Genomic DNA, 22282 nt, shown 5'->3' on the forward strand with positions numbered 1-22282 from the left:
ATCTCATTCACTCTTTCATTTAGGTTTATCGTCAAAGAAATCATCTACTCAGCATTGACATAGATCACATAATCTAACAAGGAAACTACATTCACTAAGATGATGAGTGAAAATGAAATACATTAGTAAGCTCAACGAAAGGAACACAAAAGCCAACACATGATGAATCGATGGAAAGATATATCACGACTCAATAGCATGGATTGAGAAAATTTTCAACAATTTATCACACGACTGTAAATTCTTCGGACAAACATCCACGTCAAGATTAATCCACAATGTTAGCTTGTTATTACATGACTATACAATCAACCTCTGTAGAGAACCGATGTTTTCTAGTTGCCATTTTATCCGCCAAGAGCGCACCTATAGAGCAGGCCAAACATCCGTGTGTGAAGTTGTAATTTATTTCTATTTCAAAAAATAAAGGACCATTTCATTATAAATTCGTCAAATTTTCGATTGATTGTAGTGTAAAAATGTTAGGTTAAAAGTTAATCAATGACTTGGCAAGAAACGAAGTTTAAGCCCAAGTTCGGCGTCCACAGGTCACAGTACATCTACAGCCTTTAAATATGAGAAAGAGTTCAAAATTCTTAAATGTAGAATTAAAAAAGGTTAAAAATATTTTTGTTTTTCAAAGAATGTAATTGAGTAGCATAATATATCACTTATTGTGGGAAATATTTCATTTTTCGATTTTAGGCCTGTTGTATGCGCAATCCTGTAGCGGTGTAAAATGCAAATGAAGTCCGGTAGGTAACTAAATCTTGCTACCATGGTCAGAGTTAGGAAGTCAATGAGCATGGTGTCCGTGTAAAATATTTGCTGTCTTTTCTGTCGAAAAGCGATTTATTTTTTAGGTCCAATGTAAATGTGAGCTTTTTATGCACTTTTCCTTGATTATTCTGAAGTTTTTGCGCTGGCGTAAGTCATAGAAATGAACGTAATGTATTAGAAATTTGCAAATAACTGAGTGCTGTGTGGATGGTTTGTTTGAGGAGTGAACTGGTTTTACAGATAGAATGAGTTATTGCTGTGAAAACATGAGTATTACCTCTGAGAATTTATCTGAGTCTTCAGAAAGGAATTCTGAGGGTACTCCGTGCAGACTGTGCATGAAGAAAAATGATTATTGTTACACATATTCTTTTCAATTGCAGGAAGCCAGATAACTGGAAAGGATGCCTAAGGCGATTTTGTTGACTTACAAGTAAGTGAGGGTTTACATTTTATTGATCTCCTTAGTTATTGTTTTATTCCGTTTTATGGGCATGTTTTCCACAGCAATTCTGATCTCTTGCATATGTTTCATTCCTTTCGTAGGTTGCTGTTGGAGATGACCTGCCTGCCAGCCCACTGTGCTTGAAAAGGCTCATCGAATTCAATGATTTCATAAATATTTGTCTGAAATCGGTCGGAGAACTGAGAAATTTTTCGTGTAGAAAGTACCTCAGGGTGAGTGCATCTTATTTTTTTTTCATTGGAAGCCTCGTATAACTTTCAAATAATGTGAACTCATTCACGTAACCAGATATTAACTTGTTCGTGTTAACTTAACGTGTAGCCCGGCCTTAATAGTTTAAAGTTAATATGGACTGGAATGGAATTTTTTTCAAATGTTTGTACTTGTGGTTTCAACAGAATATAGCAATAACTTGAAAATGTAATTAATCGTGTATTTGATGAATCCCTTGTCAAGGCGGGCAATGTATTTGTTTGCACGGCACATTAACACGTACGGGTTAATGTTTAAATGTATGAACACGAGAATGAACGCCAAAATACACCGTGTAACCACCCAACTTGTGCGAATGCATGCACAGAAAAGAGAACTTGTTCTAATTTGGTTCATGCATTCGTACATTTACCGTTCTGGTCCACAAAAATCATTCATGAAAACGTACATTAACTCATACCTGTTAATGCATCGTGTAAACAGGCCTAAATGCTTAGTGACTTCATCAATGTAATACATGAAAAAATAACTGAAAAGTACTTCTTATTAGAGAACAAAACTTAATGTAGCATTAAATTTGTTAGTTAACAATATTGAATGTTATGAAAGGACCCCGCCAATGATCGACGGAGCAGTGAAAAAAGTCCAATTTCCCACATTGTGTTTCCGAATCCTGACGAGGCATTAATTAACTAGCTCTTGATACCTCAATGGGGACGACCGAAGTCGCTTTTTTTTTGGTGTAACAAGTGTTTACAATTCATTCAGTCATAAAAGTGATACATTTGAATTTACCAATGACCAACTCATAACACACATCAATGAACGTGAAGAATTTTGAGGAATATGTTTTCGATGTATTTTTTTGCCTCTTACCTACTCTTTGATTTTAGAACAGAATAATTCAGCTGCAAAAAATATCGGCAATACAGGAATTTTGGGCAAATGACGATCGGAGCGCACGAAGACAATCGTCCTTATGTAGTGTTCTTGTCAATAACCTTGAAATTCTTGTAAAATATTTGCTGTTTATCCTGCTGCTATGTTATTTCTTTTTGGGGTCCTTTTTAAATGTGGGCTTATTACACCCTTTTCTTTGATAAGTCTAATGATTTTGCATTGGTGTACGTCATGGAAATGATATTAAAGTATTAGGAGTTTTAAAAAAACTGAGTGATACGTGGATGAATTGTTGGAGTGAACTGGTTTAGTGATTGAATGAGTTATTGCAGTGAAAGCATGAGTATGATTTCTCGGAGTCTTCAGGAAATCATTCCGAGAGTACCCCGTGCAGACTCTGCATGAAGAAATATGATTATTATTACTATGTATTTACCTCTATTGTTTCAAGCGAGATAACTGTCAAGGATGCCTTATATGATTTAGTCGAATTAAAAGTAAGTGACGGGTTATATTTTATTGATGTCCTTAGTTCTTTTTTTATTCCGTTCTATGAACTTATTTTCCATGATAGGTCCAAAGTCTATTGCATATGTTTTCATTGATTCCTTAGGTTGCTGTGGGAGATGGCCTGCCTGGCTCTTTATGTCCACTGTGCCTGGAAAAGCTCATCGAATTCCACGATTTCAGAAACATTTGTCATAAATTGGATGCAGAACTGAGAAATTTTTCATGTATTAATTACTTAAGGGTGAGTGCATCTTATTTTTCATTGGAATTCTAGTGTAACTTACAAATAATGTGAAATCATTCAAGTAAGTAGATATTAACTTGTTCGTGTTAGTTTACCGCGTAGCCAAGCCTTAATAGTTTCACGTTCATATCGATGAGATTGAAAACTTTAGTAAGATGTTTGTATTTGTGGGTTCAACAGATTAAGATAATAACGTGAAAAAGTAACTAAATCGTGTATTTGACGAAGCCTCGACGGGCAAGGTATTAAGATATATGTCTGCAACAAATTAGTACGTACATGCAAAATTTATTAAAAAGCATAGGATACAAAATTTATTATCAGGATCATTTGTTTAGGACACAAAAGTTAATGGGGCATTAAATTAGTTCATCAGCAATATTAAATGATATTAAAGGACCTCTCCAATGATCGACGGAGTAGTGAAATAAGTCCAGTTTCCCATGTAGTGTTTCCGATTTTGGTTATTCAGTGGTGAGGACTGCAGATGTTTTATCTTTTCGTACAACTGTGTGTTTAAAATCCAATCCTAGCAAAAAATTAGTGGGTAATTGGAATTCAACTATGACCTACGAATTAAGGATATCAATAGATACGAATAATTTTTTGGGGTGTGTTTTCGATATCTTTCTCTTACTTTAAACCTCCTGTTTGGATTTAAATTTGAACTCTTTAAGTTTAGGTCGTTTATAGAATCATATTTGCGGACGTTTTCAAAGTTCATTTGCCAGTTTAAAGTCGTATTAAACATTAAGAGATGAGAGAAATGCATAAGTATACAAGTACTAAAAGGTAAATTAGCTACTCAAAAAGTATCCAATAAAATATTTCAACAAAAAGATTAAAATTTCTAAAGCATATTAAGAAAAATGACTTAACACACCATGGCTATTTAGTGTACTTGTCCATTGTTATGTTAAAATATTATATATTTGGTTTTTTCATATTTGTATGATATTTGAGTGATTTGATAACAATTTTGTTGGCTAAAATTATCTATGTCAGTGCTTTATAAATTTTTTATGTGCTTGATTACAAAAACCTTTATTCAAATTATCTTGTGGTAAATAATATGTTTTACATAATAGGGTAGTTTCCTTCATCAAAGAAAATGAAAGGCATTGATTGCGATTCGTTACCTACCATTATTGTATTCATAATACACAAATTATTTGGTTTTTGAAATACCGGTTTAGACGAATGGTTAGGGTCAAATTTTATCCTCAATAGTGTAGTTTCCTTCATCAAAGGTACCGAAAGGCATTGATTGCGATTTGTTACCCACAATTACTGTATTCATAATATACAAATTATTTCGGTTTAGAAATACCAGTTTAGACGAATGGCAGTGGTCCATTTTATCCTCATTTGAAAAGGGCCAGATTGGCGCCCATGCGATGCCACTCCACGTGAAGTCACAGGGACCTAGTTTCTACACGAGAGGATAGGAGTTTTACATCGTCTGAGATTGCCAATGCATGCATGAGGCGCAGAGCTCAGGGAAACATGTCTTAATAATCACCTATTAAAACTAAGGTCGGAAAGTTTTCTTCGTTTGATAAGGTATTAATAAACCTTTTTTAAGCCAAGTGCTACCAGCCAGCAAGGTACTCAGCTACCCGCTAGCATCCTGCGTCCTATCAGCGCTCAGAGCCTCGATCAAGGTCACCTCACAAGGTGAGAGGGGGAATCAGAAATGCATCGCACGACTTTTTCCCATCATTCCTACTTATGCGTCGCGTTTTTGCGCGCTTGAAAATTTTTCACTTTTCATTTAATTGCGAAAAATAGATATCGTCATTTAAAAATCTAAAAGCATGAAATACGTACTCCAGGAGTAATAATCTTTCGATTTAGGCAATAAAAAAATAATAGGAAACCACCCTATTAAGGTGTGGTAAGTGCTGAGGTTACCAATGCATGCATGAGGCACAGAGCTGAGGGAAACATGTCTTAACAATCACCTATTACAACTGGCTAAGGTAGCCTGTTGACTGACCCTAGATAGCATACATCAACTTTAAACTACTTTAGAAAATTTTTCTAGGCTCGTTAAAATTCTCAGATTCATTGTAAAATGCAGTAATAACCGAAAAAGAGTTTTGGATTTACATTCCTCTCTCTGTAAAGTGGTAATTTTATAATTTATTTCTTAAAGCCTTCTTAAGGGATCACACTTTCCCCGTGCTTGTGGTCACGTCTATGGCCGATGTGCAATATATTTCCACATTACATAGCACATGGGCTAAGTGCGATTTGCCCAGATATTCAGCTTTACATTGCTTTTGATGGTACCAACTTATGTTTAATCGTTCTTGAAAAATTCAATTACCACTTCCAATACCTTATCCAAGGTATCAGAGTTTTTGTCTATTACTTGAAAGAACTTGATTGATTATTGTAATAATCATACCTACCATAATCACACTATGTTTTTATCCATGAATAACTTATAGTGCATTTACTATAAACAATATATCTACAATTTGAATAAATCAGAACAACAATAAATCAATTATATTCATATCAGGAATGATTTTAATAGCGGGAATTCCTCTAATTGTTGTAATTAATTTATATTAAGATCTTATGTTCAGTAAACAAGTAGCCTTCAAAGCCTCAATTAAAAGTAATAATCTTTTAGGTCTTAGTTTAGATAAACAACTTTAGAATTGCAGTCTAATATCATTTCTTTTGACTATAAACCCAATGACTTCCAATAACTTCCCCAGTGACAGTATTCAAATTGCGTGCATACATTAATTCACAAGCGTGTTACAAATAGCTTATGAGTAGTAGCTGAATAATTATTGATAAAAATAGCATCAAGTTTGGATGATATCTATGTATAAATTAGGATAAAGAAGGAAAGAAAATCCTGGATACGGCCTTGCTTGTGCCCCCCCCCCCCCCCCAGAAAGAAATCCATATCCAGTAAATTCATCCTATGGTGCACAGAATTTAAATTATAATGTCAGAAATAATGCATCTCTCACTTACCATGGCACTTTTTGGGACGATATCTGCAGTGTTAAGTGGGAATGTCTGTTACAGTTATGAATATTAGCTTGAAAGAATTATTTGTGGGTGACATTGATTTCGTTTTTAAGAAGAAAAGGATTTCATGAGGCTCTCAACCGTTTGCGGGTTCATTAATGTCTTTTCTCCCACGTGTTGCCATCCTTATAGACAATGGAGGCCTAACACCTAGTACCATGAGCTTTGGTAAAATTGTTCTGGAAATATGCATTGTGATCTGCACTGTCAGCCAGCAATGGTTTAATTTGCAGCAGTCCAAGGGAATTTCTTCTCATTAAAACTCATGTGTATTTCATTTGTAATGGGAACTAAAACTCAATGATGCAAATGTTTTTGTGAGCATGTCCTGATTTGCTGATAGGAAGGAAAAAATAGCATTAGGGTAATTAAGTGTTCAAGTAGCATCAAGCTTCACTCTAGAATACAATTTCATATTAGGTTTGTTGAAATTCTGTCCATCAACAACTCAAAATTTGTGCACAGGTAATTTGGAGTTTATTCTGTTACAAATATCATGAGTGAATGGAACTCTCTGCAGACATTTCCATGCTGCAGACATTTCTCTGAACCGTTTACAATGCTCCTCAAATGACAACATCAGTCAAGCTTGTGTGCAATGGAATTGGGCCCCTTTTATGTTGTTGCGTAGTTAATAGTACTGAAAATACTCTTATCTATCATCCATATCTCATTCTCAATCTCAGAGAGGAGGACCGTTATAAGATAATAGGAGAACAGGAGAAGCTGGCAACCACTTCCGTTGAAACATGTGCCAATCATATGCATCAAGAGAGTTAAGAATAGTTATTCTCCAGCAAGCTCCAGAAGGAAAATTGAATACCTCCTGTTATAAATAAAGTATGAGTATAAAACTCTAATTAGTAGTAACGTATAGTAATATAATCATTTTTAATACAAATGTTTTCATTCATTGCCTAATATCATTATTTTATGGCTTGAAGAAGTGTATAAAATGTAAAAACTGTGAATTGCATGGCAAATGGTGTATCATTACTTAAGATTGGTTAGGTCCCCTATTGGCAGAAAATTAAACCCTTGGCAAATTTGAATGACGGCATGAAGTTTCTTTATGCTATGAGTTTTTCAAAAACAAATGCATCCATCCATTTCTGCTCGGAAAATAAAAAAAAGAGTTTGATAGTAGTACAGTAAAAATTAGGTAATGAAGAAAAATTAGACACATTTTTTCTAGATTATTTATAAAGACATGATAAATAATAAATAAAATGGATATAAGGGCTTTCTGCAAATAGGGTGGTTTCCTATTGTTTTTTTATTGCCTAAATCGAAAGATTGTTACTCCTGGAGTGCTTATTTCACACTTTAAGATTTTTAAATGACGATATCTATTTTTCGCGATAAAATGAAAAGTGAAAATTTTCAAGCGCACGAAAACGCAACGCGTAAGTTGGAATGAAGGGTAAAAGTCCGTGCATAGCATTTCTGGTTCCCCCTCCCACCATGTGAGGTGACCTTGATCGAGGCTCTGAGCGCTGATAGGATGCAGTATGCTAGCGGGTAGCTGAGTACCTTGCTGGCTGGTAGCGGTTGGCTTAAAAAAAGTTTATGAATACCTTATCAAACGAAGAAAACTTTCCAACCTTAGCCAGTTTTAATAGGTGATTATTAAGATATGTTTCCCTGAGCTCTGTGCCTCATGCATGCATTGGTAACCTCAGACGATGTAAAACTCCTATCCTCTCGTGTAGAAACTAGGTCCCTGTGTCGTCACGTGGAGTGGAATCGCATGGGCACCAATCTGGCCTTTTTCAATTAAGGATAAAATTTGACCCTTGCCAATCGTCTAAACCGGTATTTGAAAAAACCAAATAATTTGTGTACTTATTATGAATATACTAATGGTGGGTAACGAATCGCGATCAATGCCTTTCGTTTTCTTTGATGAAGGAAACTACTCTATTTTAAAATGATTATGGAAGGGGAATTTTTATAGGTAAGGAGAAAGAACTCCATAGATTACATCCAGAGATAAGTAAAGGTTCAGAAATGAATTGCGTACAAACAATTGTCACTGATCAGCATTGACACAGATTTCAAATTCCCACAGGTAAACTGCATTCACTGCGATGATGTATGAAAATACTTTGCAATGCTCAACGAAAAGATTAAGAAAGCAAACAACTCAAAAATGAACTTAAAAATAAGTTACATTGCAACAGCTTAAACACAATATACATAACAATTCTCATGCTCATTGACACGTAAACACCACTTTATAATATGAGACATATGGAAAAACTAGTGTACTTATTTAGAAGGATTCGTAGTTGCGGTTTTCACCACTAGAGACACATCTACAAGAGGCCAAATATCCTCCTTTAAATATTAGCCTCTTTCCCCTTCAATACATGACAATTTCACTAAGTGATATGATGTTTGTGTCAAAGTGGAATTCAAGCGCCATATCGGCAGCATCAGTGACAAACATAATTCCCAAATGTCTTTAGTATGCAGAAAGGGTTTTCTAAATAGGTATTTCGGAGTTCATGCAAATAAACAGTATATTATATCAATTTACGTTTAGAATGCAAGAATTCATCACTTTTCGATGGTATACAAGGTTCAATAGCGGGAAGAATTGCAGCTACAACCCTGGAATCTAAACCAGTCTTTGCTTACCTTGTCCGATATAAAATAGGGATACGTATACCATAAAAAGGGGCTATTAAAAGCACACTTTTAAATATCACCTAAAAATCACATTACAACAGATAGACATAAAATACATAAATGCTCATTGACACCCTAGCTTATAACAGCCCAATCAAGCAAAGATTAGTTTAGACTGAGGGCTTTAAGTGTGTATCTTACCATGAGAAGACTACGTATACAATGGGCCTTTCGTCGAAAAATGAAGAATTCTTCCATTTGCATTAATTTAAACTGATATATTGTTGAGGTTTATTGCATGAGTCCTGACGTGGCTATTTTGAAAAAATACATTTTTGAACTTTAAAATAAAGAAATTCTGGAATCGTTTTGCCGAATCGAATGTATGGGAGCTGAAATTTGGCTTAAATTCCTTTCTGGTCTTATATATACATAATCTTAACAAAAAACTATAAAACCGCGATTCTAAACCTACCTTGTATACGTGGTCTTATGTCAACATGGTTATTTCACGGGTGATGTGACGGCGTCAAATGATCATGAAAATCGTAAATACTCTACACTTATATAGTAATGTAAACTCTATGGTGAAAATTGTTGATAATATTCTCTATTCATGCTGTTGCATCGTGATATATATTTGAGGTGATTTATTAATTGCTGACTTTTATGGACCATGCCTTGAGTATTCCTCAGTGTTTTCACTTATCATCCAAATGAAAGTAGTTTCCTTCTGGGATTTTGTGATCATAGTCTCCCTCAAATGCATACGTCGTATTGCTTTTAGCTAGCTAATCAGCTAAGGCCTTGAAATTCATGAAACGAATAATTGTTGAAATAACCACAGATTCAGTAATGAGATTGGTAATAACAGATGTTAGCACCCAGGCTATCTTAAGTTTGATTTGAGGCTGCAATGTTTATCCATTCTGAAATGACCGCCACGGGAATTATAATATCGATGTGTCAATGCGTTTTGAATTCGAATTTTGAGTCGATAACGTCGAGTCGAGTGGCATATCGATTAGTTCGTGAACGAGAGCATATCGGGAAATTGTGTTTATGAGGGAAATTAGTAAACTCCCTATTTTATGTGCTTTGAGAGGTAGTACTGTGGTTATTAGACATTCCTTTTGTATTTATTTTGATTCCGGGAATCCTTCTTGTCGAGGATAGTAGTTTTTTGTTTGTAAAGATGGTAGTGGTTAAGCTATATAAGTACCTACTTGAATGTGTTGTTGTTTACTCTAAACTAAAACGTTATCCTGCATATTTGCAAAATAGGTTTAAAGTTGCTGCTGGATCCTTTTTTTCCTGTCGTGTAAGTTGAGGAAACTATTGGATACTTTTTTACTGTTAGGCCCTCGCCCTGAATTCGTATTCGTGTATAATATCCATATTTTTGGCGGAGATTGATGTGTATTTGGTAGTGTGTTTGTATGATGATGGGTCCATTAAAATGCACAATTTCATGTAAGAACCTCATTGTGAAGTAATGTATGCAATTAATCTCGTACAAAGATTATTTTCTTGGAGTGATTAGCTAGTCTATATAGCCTATATGTATGGGTATGATGTGAAGCGACGGTTCGATTATTTAATGAAAAGGAGTTTGAAGTAGCTTTGTGTAATCCGGAGAAGAACAAAATCTGTTTTTTTTGTGTGCGTTATAAAAGATAGTGTTCTCATAGTTAGACATTCCCGTTTGTGCAGGACTTCCTTCAAGTCGATGTTAGTAGATTTTGTGGGTAAACATGTTAACGTAATTATATACATGTGTTAATTTTGTCTTTAAATAAGAGGACTCAATATTTCCGACGTATTAGAAAAATAGATATTGAGGTGGTGCCAAATCCGTCTTTTTTGTGTTTATATGGAGATATTACTAGATAATCTTCTGTTTCCATGCCGGTGTCACTAACCTCTTATTCGTGTATCATATCCAAGAACCTTATAAGTAGGCTTCTTGATCATATCCATATTTATGGTGGAGAATACTGCGCGACTTTCTAGTGTGTTTTGTTGTTTATGGTTCTCATTAAAAATGCATAGTTACATATCACCACCTCATAGTAAAATCATGCAACTGGTCTCTCATTAATCAGGATTACTCTCTTGGTGTGATAGCAAGTATTCCATCATCTAGGTAATGTTATATGCATTTCGGAGTTGTTTGGCCCTGTCGTAATGATATTATGTGTTCTAAATGTTCGCAGGTATATGTACTACACGCTGTTATCATACTGTTTTGTCTTATCAACTTTTGTGTCCTTAAATATAATTATTGGTAGGCATACCGTGTGTATTAAAATCCTCTCGCGGCATTTGAAGTATCACATTCTTCTCTGTCAACGTCGCAGAAATATTTAAACCCTCGCAATTTAAGCCTTAAAAGCTTAATATATTTTTGTATATTGGCTTTGTATGATCTTTGGGAAAAGTAGCGAAAATATGAAATTCTTAACCGGAAACCTCTAACTACAGCAAATGTAATTGTTTAGAGGCATAAGCCTCTATAAGAAGTTTCATATGTGATTCTTTTTTTTTAAACATGGAGGTTTGTAAGTACGTAGGATCTGTTTTGGGATGTGACATCCAAAAATATAAAATATAATTCGAGTTTGTTTTGAAAGTTGATATCTGTTTCTCCAAACATTTGGCTTTAACCTCTACAGTTTTATGAGTTACATGTTTTAGGACGACTTAGTACTTAATTCTGGGTGTCATTCATGGAGATATAAGCTTTAAATATTCGGTTTAATGTATCAAGATGCTTTTAACGGATAGCATTGGGGTTCCGTAGCGTATCCCTTTTAAAAGTATCTGCTAACTTGATGTCAAATAACCAGCGAACAGAGATGACGTAATTGGTGAGGGTATAAGTTCGTTTATTTAATACTATTTATGGCTGACCTGATTTTACGTTTCATGGATTAGGATGCCTGTTTATTCGTGGCAAATCATTAGGGAGTATCTTTTCAATTGTCACCATAGATCGCCTATTTCCAATTGTTTATATTGCTTCTTTTAATGTTGAGTTTTCTGGTATCACCATGACATTTGCTTTTAAGCTGCCCATTATTATTTTGTACTTGTGACTTTGCTTTTTCGAGTGGTGGTAGATGCTCTTTCTAATTCCCATCATGAATTATCTATTCCCATTTGTTCATAATGCAATATTAGTGTTGAGTATTGGGTATTCTAATGACATGGCAATTCTTGTATATTTCACCGCCGTTCACGCGGCAGGGTTAGAAATATTACACGTAAGTGATAGTTGCGCCTGAAACCCCCCTAGCCGTAATTTCTGGCTGTGCCCCTGGTACATATTACAAATGGATGTCCATGTACCATGCTGAGAAATTTGTTAATGCAGTTTTCCACACTTAAAAACTCTTTTTACACATGTGTATACTCCTGTTCAGTCATAGTTAAGCCCTTGGATATAATTGAAAAAAGTTTGTTGTCTGTTATCTTAGTACTCATAGTGATATAAGGGACGTGGGATCGTTTTGAATTGAATATTCTTGTATTGTAGAAAAATATGAAATTAATAACAGATGAACTTGTGAAATGTGGCTGATTTTTCATTTGTTAGCCCTAACCCTAGGATTTTAGTCTCCATTTCTGAAAATGAACGTTTGAATGCAAAACACTCAAACAAATTAAAAATGGCATTTTTGGAAAATTAAAGGACTGAGGCTAATTAACCCATTTACGGCCAAAGTTGCGAAAACGCAACATTATTGAGAAATGCAAAAAAAATGTTTCAATTGAATTTTATTAATGTAGAATTCGCTTTTTTCGATAAAAATAATTTTAAACTGATTTTTAGTGAGATTATAATGACATTTAATAAGTATTTCGATATTTATAAAAATACTCAAAATGTGTCAATTTTCGAGTCTCCTGTTAAGCAAGATAAATAATTTTTCCTAAGAGTAACTATTCCCTTTATTAAGTTTTTTATTCGTCCATATGGACGTAGAAATTTCAATTAACAGATATTAAAGCTTATATTTCGTCATGGAGTCAACATTAAGCGAAAATCAGATCCGGAAATAATGTTGCGTTTTCGCAACGTTGGTCGAATCCGATATCTATAGGCAGTTATGCAACCCGCATTACCACATATTTCCGTCTCGTAGGAATATGCCGTTTTTGCTGTCAGATATAATCCTACGCATTTTTATGCCTCGAATTTGACAAATATCGTCATATTTGACAATTAAAATCCTTAGATACTATATTTCCAATGAGATGCTGCATTATTTCACCAAAATCCAATATAAAATAGAGATGCATTACGGCTTGAAAGAAATGAGTCAAAGTGAATATTTTTTCAGAAGATAACGTATTTTCCAGTTTTCAATTGACATTTTTATCACAACAGATTGAATTACAACAAATAATGATTATTTATGAATAACATGAAAGCATTTCGGGTGCAATGGAACACAAAACTTTGTACTTTTAATCCGAATTCATCCTTCCTTACTTCACGATTCACCAACCTCCACAACAGGATATTGGGTGAATGACGACGATAAAGCGTAGATTTGGTTCGGCAATGATTGAACCACAACGTATTTAGATTAATAAAAAAATAATCTACACTTTTCAGACAGTTCCTGTCTGGACAAAAATGACAGATTTGTAAATAATGACCTCAATTTGACGACTTGAATAAAAAATTAATACAATTCGGCATATTTGCGCATAAATTTTGAAATAATGAGCAAATGGTACCTTACTTTGGTCACTACAGTGCATAAATGTTCTTTTAAAACAAGCCTTGAAGATTTTGCTTTTAACTTTGGTGCTTATGTTATTCAGACGGTTTTATGGTTCAACCAGGTGATAGAAAATTGGAAGCAAGTGTTATTCTTGAATTTGTCAAGGTTATCCCTGATCCCTCGAATCATTGTATGCTTTTCGATAACTTCTTTTCACCTTGGAGACTATTTATTGTTTTGAAAGAAAAAGGATTATTTGTCACTGGAGCCATCCGTGAAAACACGAGTAAATACGTATAACGGAAGAGTGCCTGATAGAATATAATAAAACCATCGACGTGAAACCGAGAGGAAAATGAAAAAAAAAACATTTGATAAAGCCCAAGGTCTTAGTATAGCTCGATGGAATGATAACTAGATTGTCTCTGTAGACAGCAATACAAGTTTTTCGCTTCCATTTGGCACAGGGAAAAGTTTCAGCAGAAAAAAGAAAATACTATTTCACATACTATTCTATGTCAATAAAAGAAAATACTATTCGTGTCATTGGGGAATATAGTAAATACGTGAGAGGTGTGGACCTACTTGATAATGCAAATACAAATTACCGCACAAGAATTCAGGGGAAAAAAGATCCTAGCTTATCAACTTACTGGACAGCGTTTGCACTAACGCCAAGAGATTGTACAGGTTATGCAACGGAAGTAAATTTCACTGGTAGACTTCAAATCGTATCTAGCAGGGACGCATCTAAAAATTGAAGTGCATAAGTCAGTAGATGACGTACCCCTATTCAATTCGCGTCCATAAACATGGAAAAAGTTAGGCCATATAATTCATCGCAGATTCGTGAAGCATGAAGGGACGAATTTGTTCATAGAGTTAACAAAAATTCAGTAGTTGCCGGAACAGTGTAAAAGCCAAACCATGTTTGAATGTACAAAATTTTATGTTCCATTACACCCAAAATGCTTGAGTATTTCATAATTAGCCATTAATTATTGTACTTTAATCTGCAATGATAATATTAAAGTCAATGAAAAAATGTGAAATACATTCTCTTTTGAGAAAGTTTTCGCTTTGAATTATTTCTTTCAAACCGTAAAGCATGTATATTTTATAGTGGATTTAGGTCAAATAACAACATCTCGTTGGAAACATAATATCTAAGGATTTTATTTATCCAATATGACGATATTTGTCATATAATTGGCATAAAAAGGTATAGGATTATATCCGACAGTAAAAACAACATATTCCTATGAGACGGTTATGTATTGTAATGCGGGTTGCATAACTGCCTATAGATACCGGATTCGGCCAACGTTGCGAAAACGCAACATTTTTTTTACCGTAAGCAAATTTTTTTGAAGGCCCATATTTTCAATTTACCTTATTTAGCATGTTATTAGGTAAAATGAAAAGAAAAAAATACATATTTTCAAGTATTTCTTTACTCGGCCGGTAATGGGTTAATTTGATAATCCAAATGAATATGTCACGAATATTGAAGTGTTCGAAATTCACTTACAACTTATGTATCTCAATGTTTTCACGGTGTTTAAAAGGAGGGTTTTAAACAAACAAAGTGATATATTTACAGTTAATACATAAATATGGTTAAGAAACATGAATTGGAGAAAAAGCCAAATATTTTGTTGAATATGTTATAATATGAGAATTCCTTACTTTAAAAAAATTGTTGATATTAATTTATTTTTAGTACTTTTAAAATTGACTTACGAACTGAAAATAATTCATTTTGCATAATGTCAGCAAGTACTAAAATGATTTGAAGAAAATCGTATATAATAGTATTAGATTGTTCTTTCTAAGTTACTTTACATAGAAAGTATGAATTGTAATAAATTGATTACAAAGGTAAACACTGAGGCTTACAGGGTAATTACTATTGATACATTATCAACAGAAAAAATATTCCGAAAATTTGGACCTGACAGGCCATCGATTGATGCATTTCTGTGCATTACAATATCCTTTGATAGATATCATCACATTTTTACTCATTACCTTTTCCATATTATTATTACCCTGGAATTTACTCTAAACTCTGTCCACTTTAAAAAGCACCCTCATTGATTCAGCATAATCAATGGTAAAGGTGGCAGATAGCAATTGTCCTCTGTCTCCTTTTTCCCAAGAGCAGCCATCACTGCAATGGACTACTCCCAGCTTTCTTACTTTACATTGCTTTGCTTAATTGCATCTTCAAATTTGAGATAAGGGAAGCGAATAAAATGCTTCTGCATCTTACCATCAGGAATTACAATCCAGTCTACTTTCTTTATCTTATGAATACGCAATAGCTTATCCCATTTTTCCCTGTTAAAGTTTTCCAGGTCCATAAAGCCAAAGCCAACATCTTTTCCTCTTCCCCAGTGCATTTCTACAATGTTCTTATATGTGCAATAGTTTGTATGGTGCCCCTACCTCTTCTGAAGCCAAACTGCTCGTCACCAACATTCTTTTCCGTTATTCGTTCAAGTCTCAGATTCAGAACTCTCAGCAATGCCTTAGCCATATATGAAATCAGACTGTTTGGGTGTTCCTCTTACTTTCTGGTGTTTCCTTTGTTTGGAATCTGTATCATAATTGTCTTTACAGGTTCCCTTGGCACTGTACCTTTATTGTGTATTTTGTAACACAATTTTACAACTACTGGTTGACCTTCCTTCTATGTACATAAATAATTCAATAGGAAGCTCAACTATGACCATTATTCATGTACTTCATTGTTTGTGCTATCAAGTTTATTGAGTACTGGCTCCAAATTTCAGTTTTATTGTAGTTGAAAGACACAACACCGTTTTGTTAGATCAAATGAAAAATGAACATAGAATAAAAAGGGCGGCCCATCTTGATACTTTGAGGCCGGTATATTGCTTTCTATCAAATTTCATTAGTTATCAACTAAAGGGCTTTTATAAATTAGACCAGCATAGCTTTCTTTTGTGATTAAAATATTAAAATTCTTTTCTAGGGCTTCCAGCTGGTGAAAGGAAGTTTAGGGAAACATCTAAGTGGTGACTATTCCTTCCTCGGCCTCACTGACTGTTATTAATTCTGCGAATGGAGCATCTTATGCAGGGGAATGAAGGAATGTGATTATTGAAGACTTGGAAAAATGTGGAGCTGTTCTTGCTGATAAGTCAACATCATGCGGAATTCCATATGATGGACAAGCAGGCATCCAAAATCAGTGGAGGCAGAGTGGGTGAGGTGAGGGGTGGAAGTGGTTGTGATGCACCAATAATCCCTAATGCCCTCAGGATGATCAGAATCACTGAAAAGAGGAGGAGTTGCGCAGAGGCAGTCATGGGGAACAAAGATGAGTTCAGTAATTGTGAGGCGAAAAATTCTGTAAAGAGACAAATGTCAAACGAAACTACGTATAATTGCTACCACTGCACAGGTGGATTCAGCACCAAAAGTGGGCTCATCAAACACCTTGAAACTCATTTTAGTGCCAGCAATTTAGTCGTGGATGATGAGTCATCCATGGTGCTTGATATAAAAGGGACAAACAGTGGAAAACAAGGGCTGAGGTATGAAGGAAATGGGCATCTAAAGGGAGTATCCGGAGGGACTCTGGAGAAAGGAAAAGATAGAAAAGGGGGAAGGTTTGCTGTAGGAGCTGACACGTGTGTAGAAAGTGATTCCTTAAATTCCTCCTCTTGCACTAGAGACATCAAAAAGGGAAAGTTTTCAAGCGCAAGAGGGAGGCCTTATTCCTGTAGTGTGTGCTATAAGTGTTTCGCTAAATCTTCTACTCTCAATAATCACATGCATGTACACACAGGGGAGAAGAATTATTCCTGTAGTGTCTGCAATAAGTCATTCTCTCTGAGGGGCAACCTCACCAGACACAAGCGTACCCACACAGGAGAGAAACCTTATACATGCAGTATCTGCAATAAGTCTTTCTCTGTGAGTGGTACCCTCAACAAGCATATCCGTACCCACACAGGAGAGAGGTCTTATTCATGTAAAATATGCTGTAAATCATTCAGTCATAGTGATGTCCTTACCAAGCACATCCGTATTCACACTGGGGATAAGCCTTATACCTGCAGTGTATGCAATAAGTCTTTCTCTCAGAGGAGCAACCTCACCAAACACATGCGTGCACACACAGGAGAGAGGTCTTATTCATGTAAAATATGCTGTAAATCATTCAGTTGCAGTGATTCCCTTACCAAGCACATGCGTATACACACTGGGGATAAGCCTTATTCCTGTAGTGTCTGCAATAAGTCTTTCTCTCAGAGTTATGACCTCACCAAACACATGCGTACCCACACGGCAGAGAAACCTTATACATGCAGCATTTGCACCAAGCCTTTCTGTCACAGTTCTGACCTCACCAAACATATGCGTATACACACGGGGGAGAAGAATTATTCATGTAAAATATGCTGGAAATCATTCAGTCGCAGTGATTCCCTTACCAAGCACATGCGTATACACACTGGGGATAAGCCTTATACATGCAGCGTCTGCAATAAGTCTTTCTCTGAGAGTGGTACCCTCAACAAGCATATGGCTACACACGCAAGAGACAGGTCTAATTCATGTAAAATATGCTGTAAATCATTCAGTCGCAGTGATGCCCTTACCAAGCATATGCGTATACACACGGGGGATTAGAATTATTCCTGTATTGTCTGCAATAAGTCTTTCTCTCTGAAAGGCAACCTCAACAAGCATATGGCTACACACAAGAGAGAGGCCTGATTCATGTAAATATGGTGTAAATCATTCAGTCGTAGTTATCACCTTACCGAGCATATGCATATACACCCAGGAGTGTCTACAGTGTCTGCAGGAAATCCTTCACTCAGGGAAGCACCTTGTACAACCATATGTTTACGCACATAGGAGAAAATTTATTCATGTAGAATACACTGTAAATCATTCAGTCACAATTATGACCTTAGGAAGCACATGCGTACACACACACTCACACGGAAGAAACACTATTTCTGCAGTGTTTGCAGGAAGTCCTTCACGCATACTATTGCCCTTAAAAGCCATATGCACATGCACACAGGAGACTGACATTATTCATGTATCATTTCCTGCAAATATTTCTATCACAGTAGCCAGCTAACCACACACAAACATACGCACACAGGAGACAAACCATATGCATTTAGCATTTGCTTGCAATCCTTCTCTCTTAGAATCTCCATGCACCGTACATAAGCTCACGTGCACAGGAGTTAGACCTTGTTCATGCAATGCCTGCAGCAAGGCTTTTGCTCACAAGTCCACCCTCGACCATCACCCAGATAGGAGGAAGATTCTTGGAAGGAGGATTCTTGCAGGGAATGTGGGAAAACTTTCTCTGGGAAGAGCGACTTTGTGAGGTATTTCCGCCCCACATCTAAGAGGCATTATTGTTCTAGTTGATGGTATGAAGGGTTTACTCAAATTGGTTACTGAAATGCACCTGGCATGCATACTCGCTGGAATGATACATAATTAAGATTGCATTTGTTGACATTTTTCCTCAAGCAAAAAGTTCAGGAGACACGTAATTCATCATCGTTTACACAAGCATTGTTTTATAATGAGCAAATGCCCAATAGGGATGGTGAGACATAGTAGTGAATGCATGAAGAAGTCATAGATTTTTGATTTGTATTTTGAAGGAGCTGGGTAGCAAAATAGTGCAAGGCCACCCACTTAGCTCACTCTGCATTAAGACAATATGCCACTGAGTTTCACTCGAATTTGTCTGCTCAAGGTCTAATATCTTTTTTTATGTTCCTCTCATTCTTTGGTATGTCTCAATGTGTATTATTAATGAAATCAATGATGTTATCTGGGTTGAAATCGTACACATTTTGCCAATAGCCTAAAAATATTGTTACACTTGTATCACGATTATTCTCATTTTACCGTTAACTAATCTATTCATAGGCGCATAATTCATTGTCTTTTACAGAAGTATCGTTAAAAAATGGTGAGGAAATACCCAGTTGGGAATGGTAATAATGATAATTTGTCATTGGTAAAATATTGTCTTTTTATATTGTAAAATATTGTCATACAACTGTCACAACTCTTTCTTACTGAAAATTTTTCCCTTCGCCTATCGTAGTTATTTTAATTTAATCAATCCTTTGTTAGTCTATTATTTGATTTTTGTGGACTGTATCTTAAGAATACATTTCTCTTTATAGATAAACTAGATGGTAAAGTAGGATGGACATGGGAAGTGTCTTACCTAAGGCATCTGACTTAGGGGTCTGTGTTATGGTTGTTGCTACCATGTGCTTCCCAGTATCCTTGTGATTGTTAGGTTTTAGGGTAACCTGTTTCTTACTGTAATTATGTACCTATATGTGTTAAACAAATGACAATAAACTGCATCTGTATACAAAACATTGTGGGCCAGCATTAGTACTTAACAGTGAATCCACTAGGAAATGTAGGGAATTTTATTTCCATTACAATTACCAACAATTCCATGATATCCATGTTTCATTGGTCCCTGAGGTATTAAAAATTGGTTACTGCAGATTTTTGCTTATGTATGGCTATGACTATATCCAGAGATGATATTTTCTAAAGTAGAATACTTTCAATATAATATGGCATCTATAAACACTCAATTGCAAATTATTAGAAGGCCCAGATTCCATAAGTCATTATGGTATGGCTGCTGCATAGGGTTTTTACAGATTTTAAGGAATGGACTTTAGAAAAGTCTTTTAATAACCACTGTAGGTATATGAAAAAAAAGAATTATAGGATATCCAATTTCACCCTTTTTAACCCAGAGCTTCTTCAATTTTAGACTTCTCAATTATAAAGTTTTCTAATCATTCATAATTGCTGTGGCAGCTATTTTTTTCACCCTTAAAGTTAACAATACAACATTAAGGGTAGTTTAAATCTTTCCTGAACTGAGCTGAAAATTTTTGTGTTTTTGATGTGATTTTTGTAGTTGTTATTCTATATTTGTATCCTAATGTGAAGCAACATCGGGTTACAGTGGGTTAAGATTGGAACCATAGCTCATCTTATGCCATATTCACTACAATTTTTATGTCATCGTTGGCATAGGACCTTAAAATCCCAAATACCAATGGCTGAAGTAAAGGATGCTAGTAAGTCAACTATTGAGGTAATGTTTTGATTCGCCCATTATTCTTTCATAATGAAATGTTCACCTTCTTTACGCTTATCGAATTAATACAAATGAAAGACGCCGTTGATTGGTAATCAGGACGAAAAACTAGGAAAGATAACACGGTCGACCAAACACCACTGTTTCAATTATATGATACTCTTTTTCCTTATTTTAGCTGTAAAAATAAAAATTGTTATCCATTATTATATATTCCCTATGTTTTCTCTCACATTGTCCCGGAAAAATGTGGCATTAGCTGTAAATTTCTATATTTTACAGAAACAGTTTATGTGCCTAACCATTTTCTTGAAAAAGACATCGAAACTTTGATAATGCAACCAAACAGTATGGTGGTTTTCTTTTATTTTTTATTGCCTAAATGGAAAGAGTCCTGGAGTACGTATTTCACACATTTTTTAGTTTTTTAAATGACAATATTTATTTTTAGCCATTAAATGAAGGGTGAAAATTTTAATGTGCACGAAAACGCGACGGCTAACTATAAATGCTCGGAAAACTCCTCGTGACGTCATTCTGGTTCCCGCTGTTGCCGTGTGAGGTGACCCTGGGGTGAGAATGGGTCCGCTGCTGAGATGCAGGCTGCTGGCAGGTAGCGCTCGGCTTAAATAAGTATTATTAATACCCTATGAAACGAAGGAAACCTTCTGACCTCAGGCAGTTTTAATAGGTGATTATCAAGACATGATTCCCTGAGCTCTGTTTCTTAGGCATGCATATTCTTTATTCTATTCATATGCATTCTTAGGCATAATCTCAGACGACGTAAAACTCCTATCTACTCGTATGGGGTGAGGTCCACTGAATGATACTTTCGCTACCAGACACTACCGACGGAAGTGCTCCGGAGCACCGGTCCAGAGGCGCTACGTTCGCTACGAGAATTTCTTTTCGGACCGGTCAGGAGCAAAGTCAAAATGACGGAAATGAACGAGGGCGGGGAAACTGGGATTATGAAATCGAAGAAATGGTTTTAAATGCAAATTGAGGCGATTATGGTCAATGAATATTGATAAACATGTTCGAATATCGTTAAAATGAATTTTATTTTCTAATAGCGAGGTTCCACGAAGTAAAGCAAGAAACTTAGGACCATATTTCTCACACCTACCCTCACCTACCCCTTCTAATTGAAACTCATTACCTGAGTAAAGGAAAAAGTAGGTACTCTACCGTTGTCTCCGTTGAAACATATTAACTTATTATGGCTAACGACTATTAAAAAAACATTAATCCATTTCATGTAAATCATATTTTTCTTCGGATTTTAATTTTTTGCATGAGTTGATTTGTCGATATATGTTCTTACAATCCTTTCTTATGTTACATGCCCCTTTTAATAATTATTTGTTGGCTTTTGAATGTAAAGGCTGTTTCCAGAGACATTTGAGTTCATTTTGGGGGAGATACGAGAATGTTTGCGGATAGATAGTGTTTGCTATATATTTATTTAAATCATAATTAAATTTACATCTATTTACTACGTGCGCCTACTACGTTACTTCGTAGTCACTTTTACAGAAAGAAGGCGTCCACGTTCAGCGTCCAACAGCTGCAACGTG

General features: G+C 35.4%; 1 protein-coding gene across 2 annotated transcripts; it reads left to right on the forward strand.

The window, feature by feature from the left end:
- The first annotated feature begins 640 nt into the window (after positions 1–640).
- LOC124172381 (zinc finger protein 501-like) lies at positions 641–19946 on the forward strand. 2 transcript variants are annotated; one of them, XM_046551829.1, is made up of 5 exons: positions 641–927; positions 1164–1213; positions 1327–1458; positions 2973–3110; positions 16542–19946. In XM_046551829.1, the coding sequence occupies exon 5, from the start codon at positions 16733–16735 to the stop codon at positions 18206–18208; it is 1476 nt and encodes a 491-aa protein (XP_046407785.1). In that variant the 5' UTR covers positions 641–927; positions 1164–1213; positions 1327–1458; positions 2973–3110; positions 16542–16732; the 3' UTR covers positions 18209–19946. The 2 variants fall into 2 exon arrangements, with proteins under 2 accessions (XP_046407785.1, XP_046407786.1); XM_046551830.1 differs by lacking the exons at positions 641–927; positions 1164–1213; positions 1327–1458 and adding an exon at positions 2803–2856.
- The last annotated feature ends 2336 nt before the right edge of the window (positions 19947–22282 follow it).

This window comes from Ischnura elegans (genome assembly GCF_921293095.1).
Source record: "Ischnura elegans chromosome 13 unlocalized genomic scaffold, ioIscEleg1.1 SUPER_13_unloc_1, whole genome shotgun sequence".
In the NCBI taxonomy this organism is placed as follows: domain Eukaryota; kingdom Metazoa; phylum Arthropoda; class Insecta; order Odonata; family Coenagrionidae; genus Ischnura; species Ischnura elegans.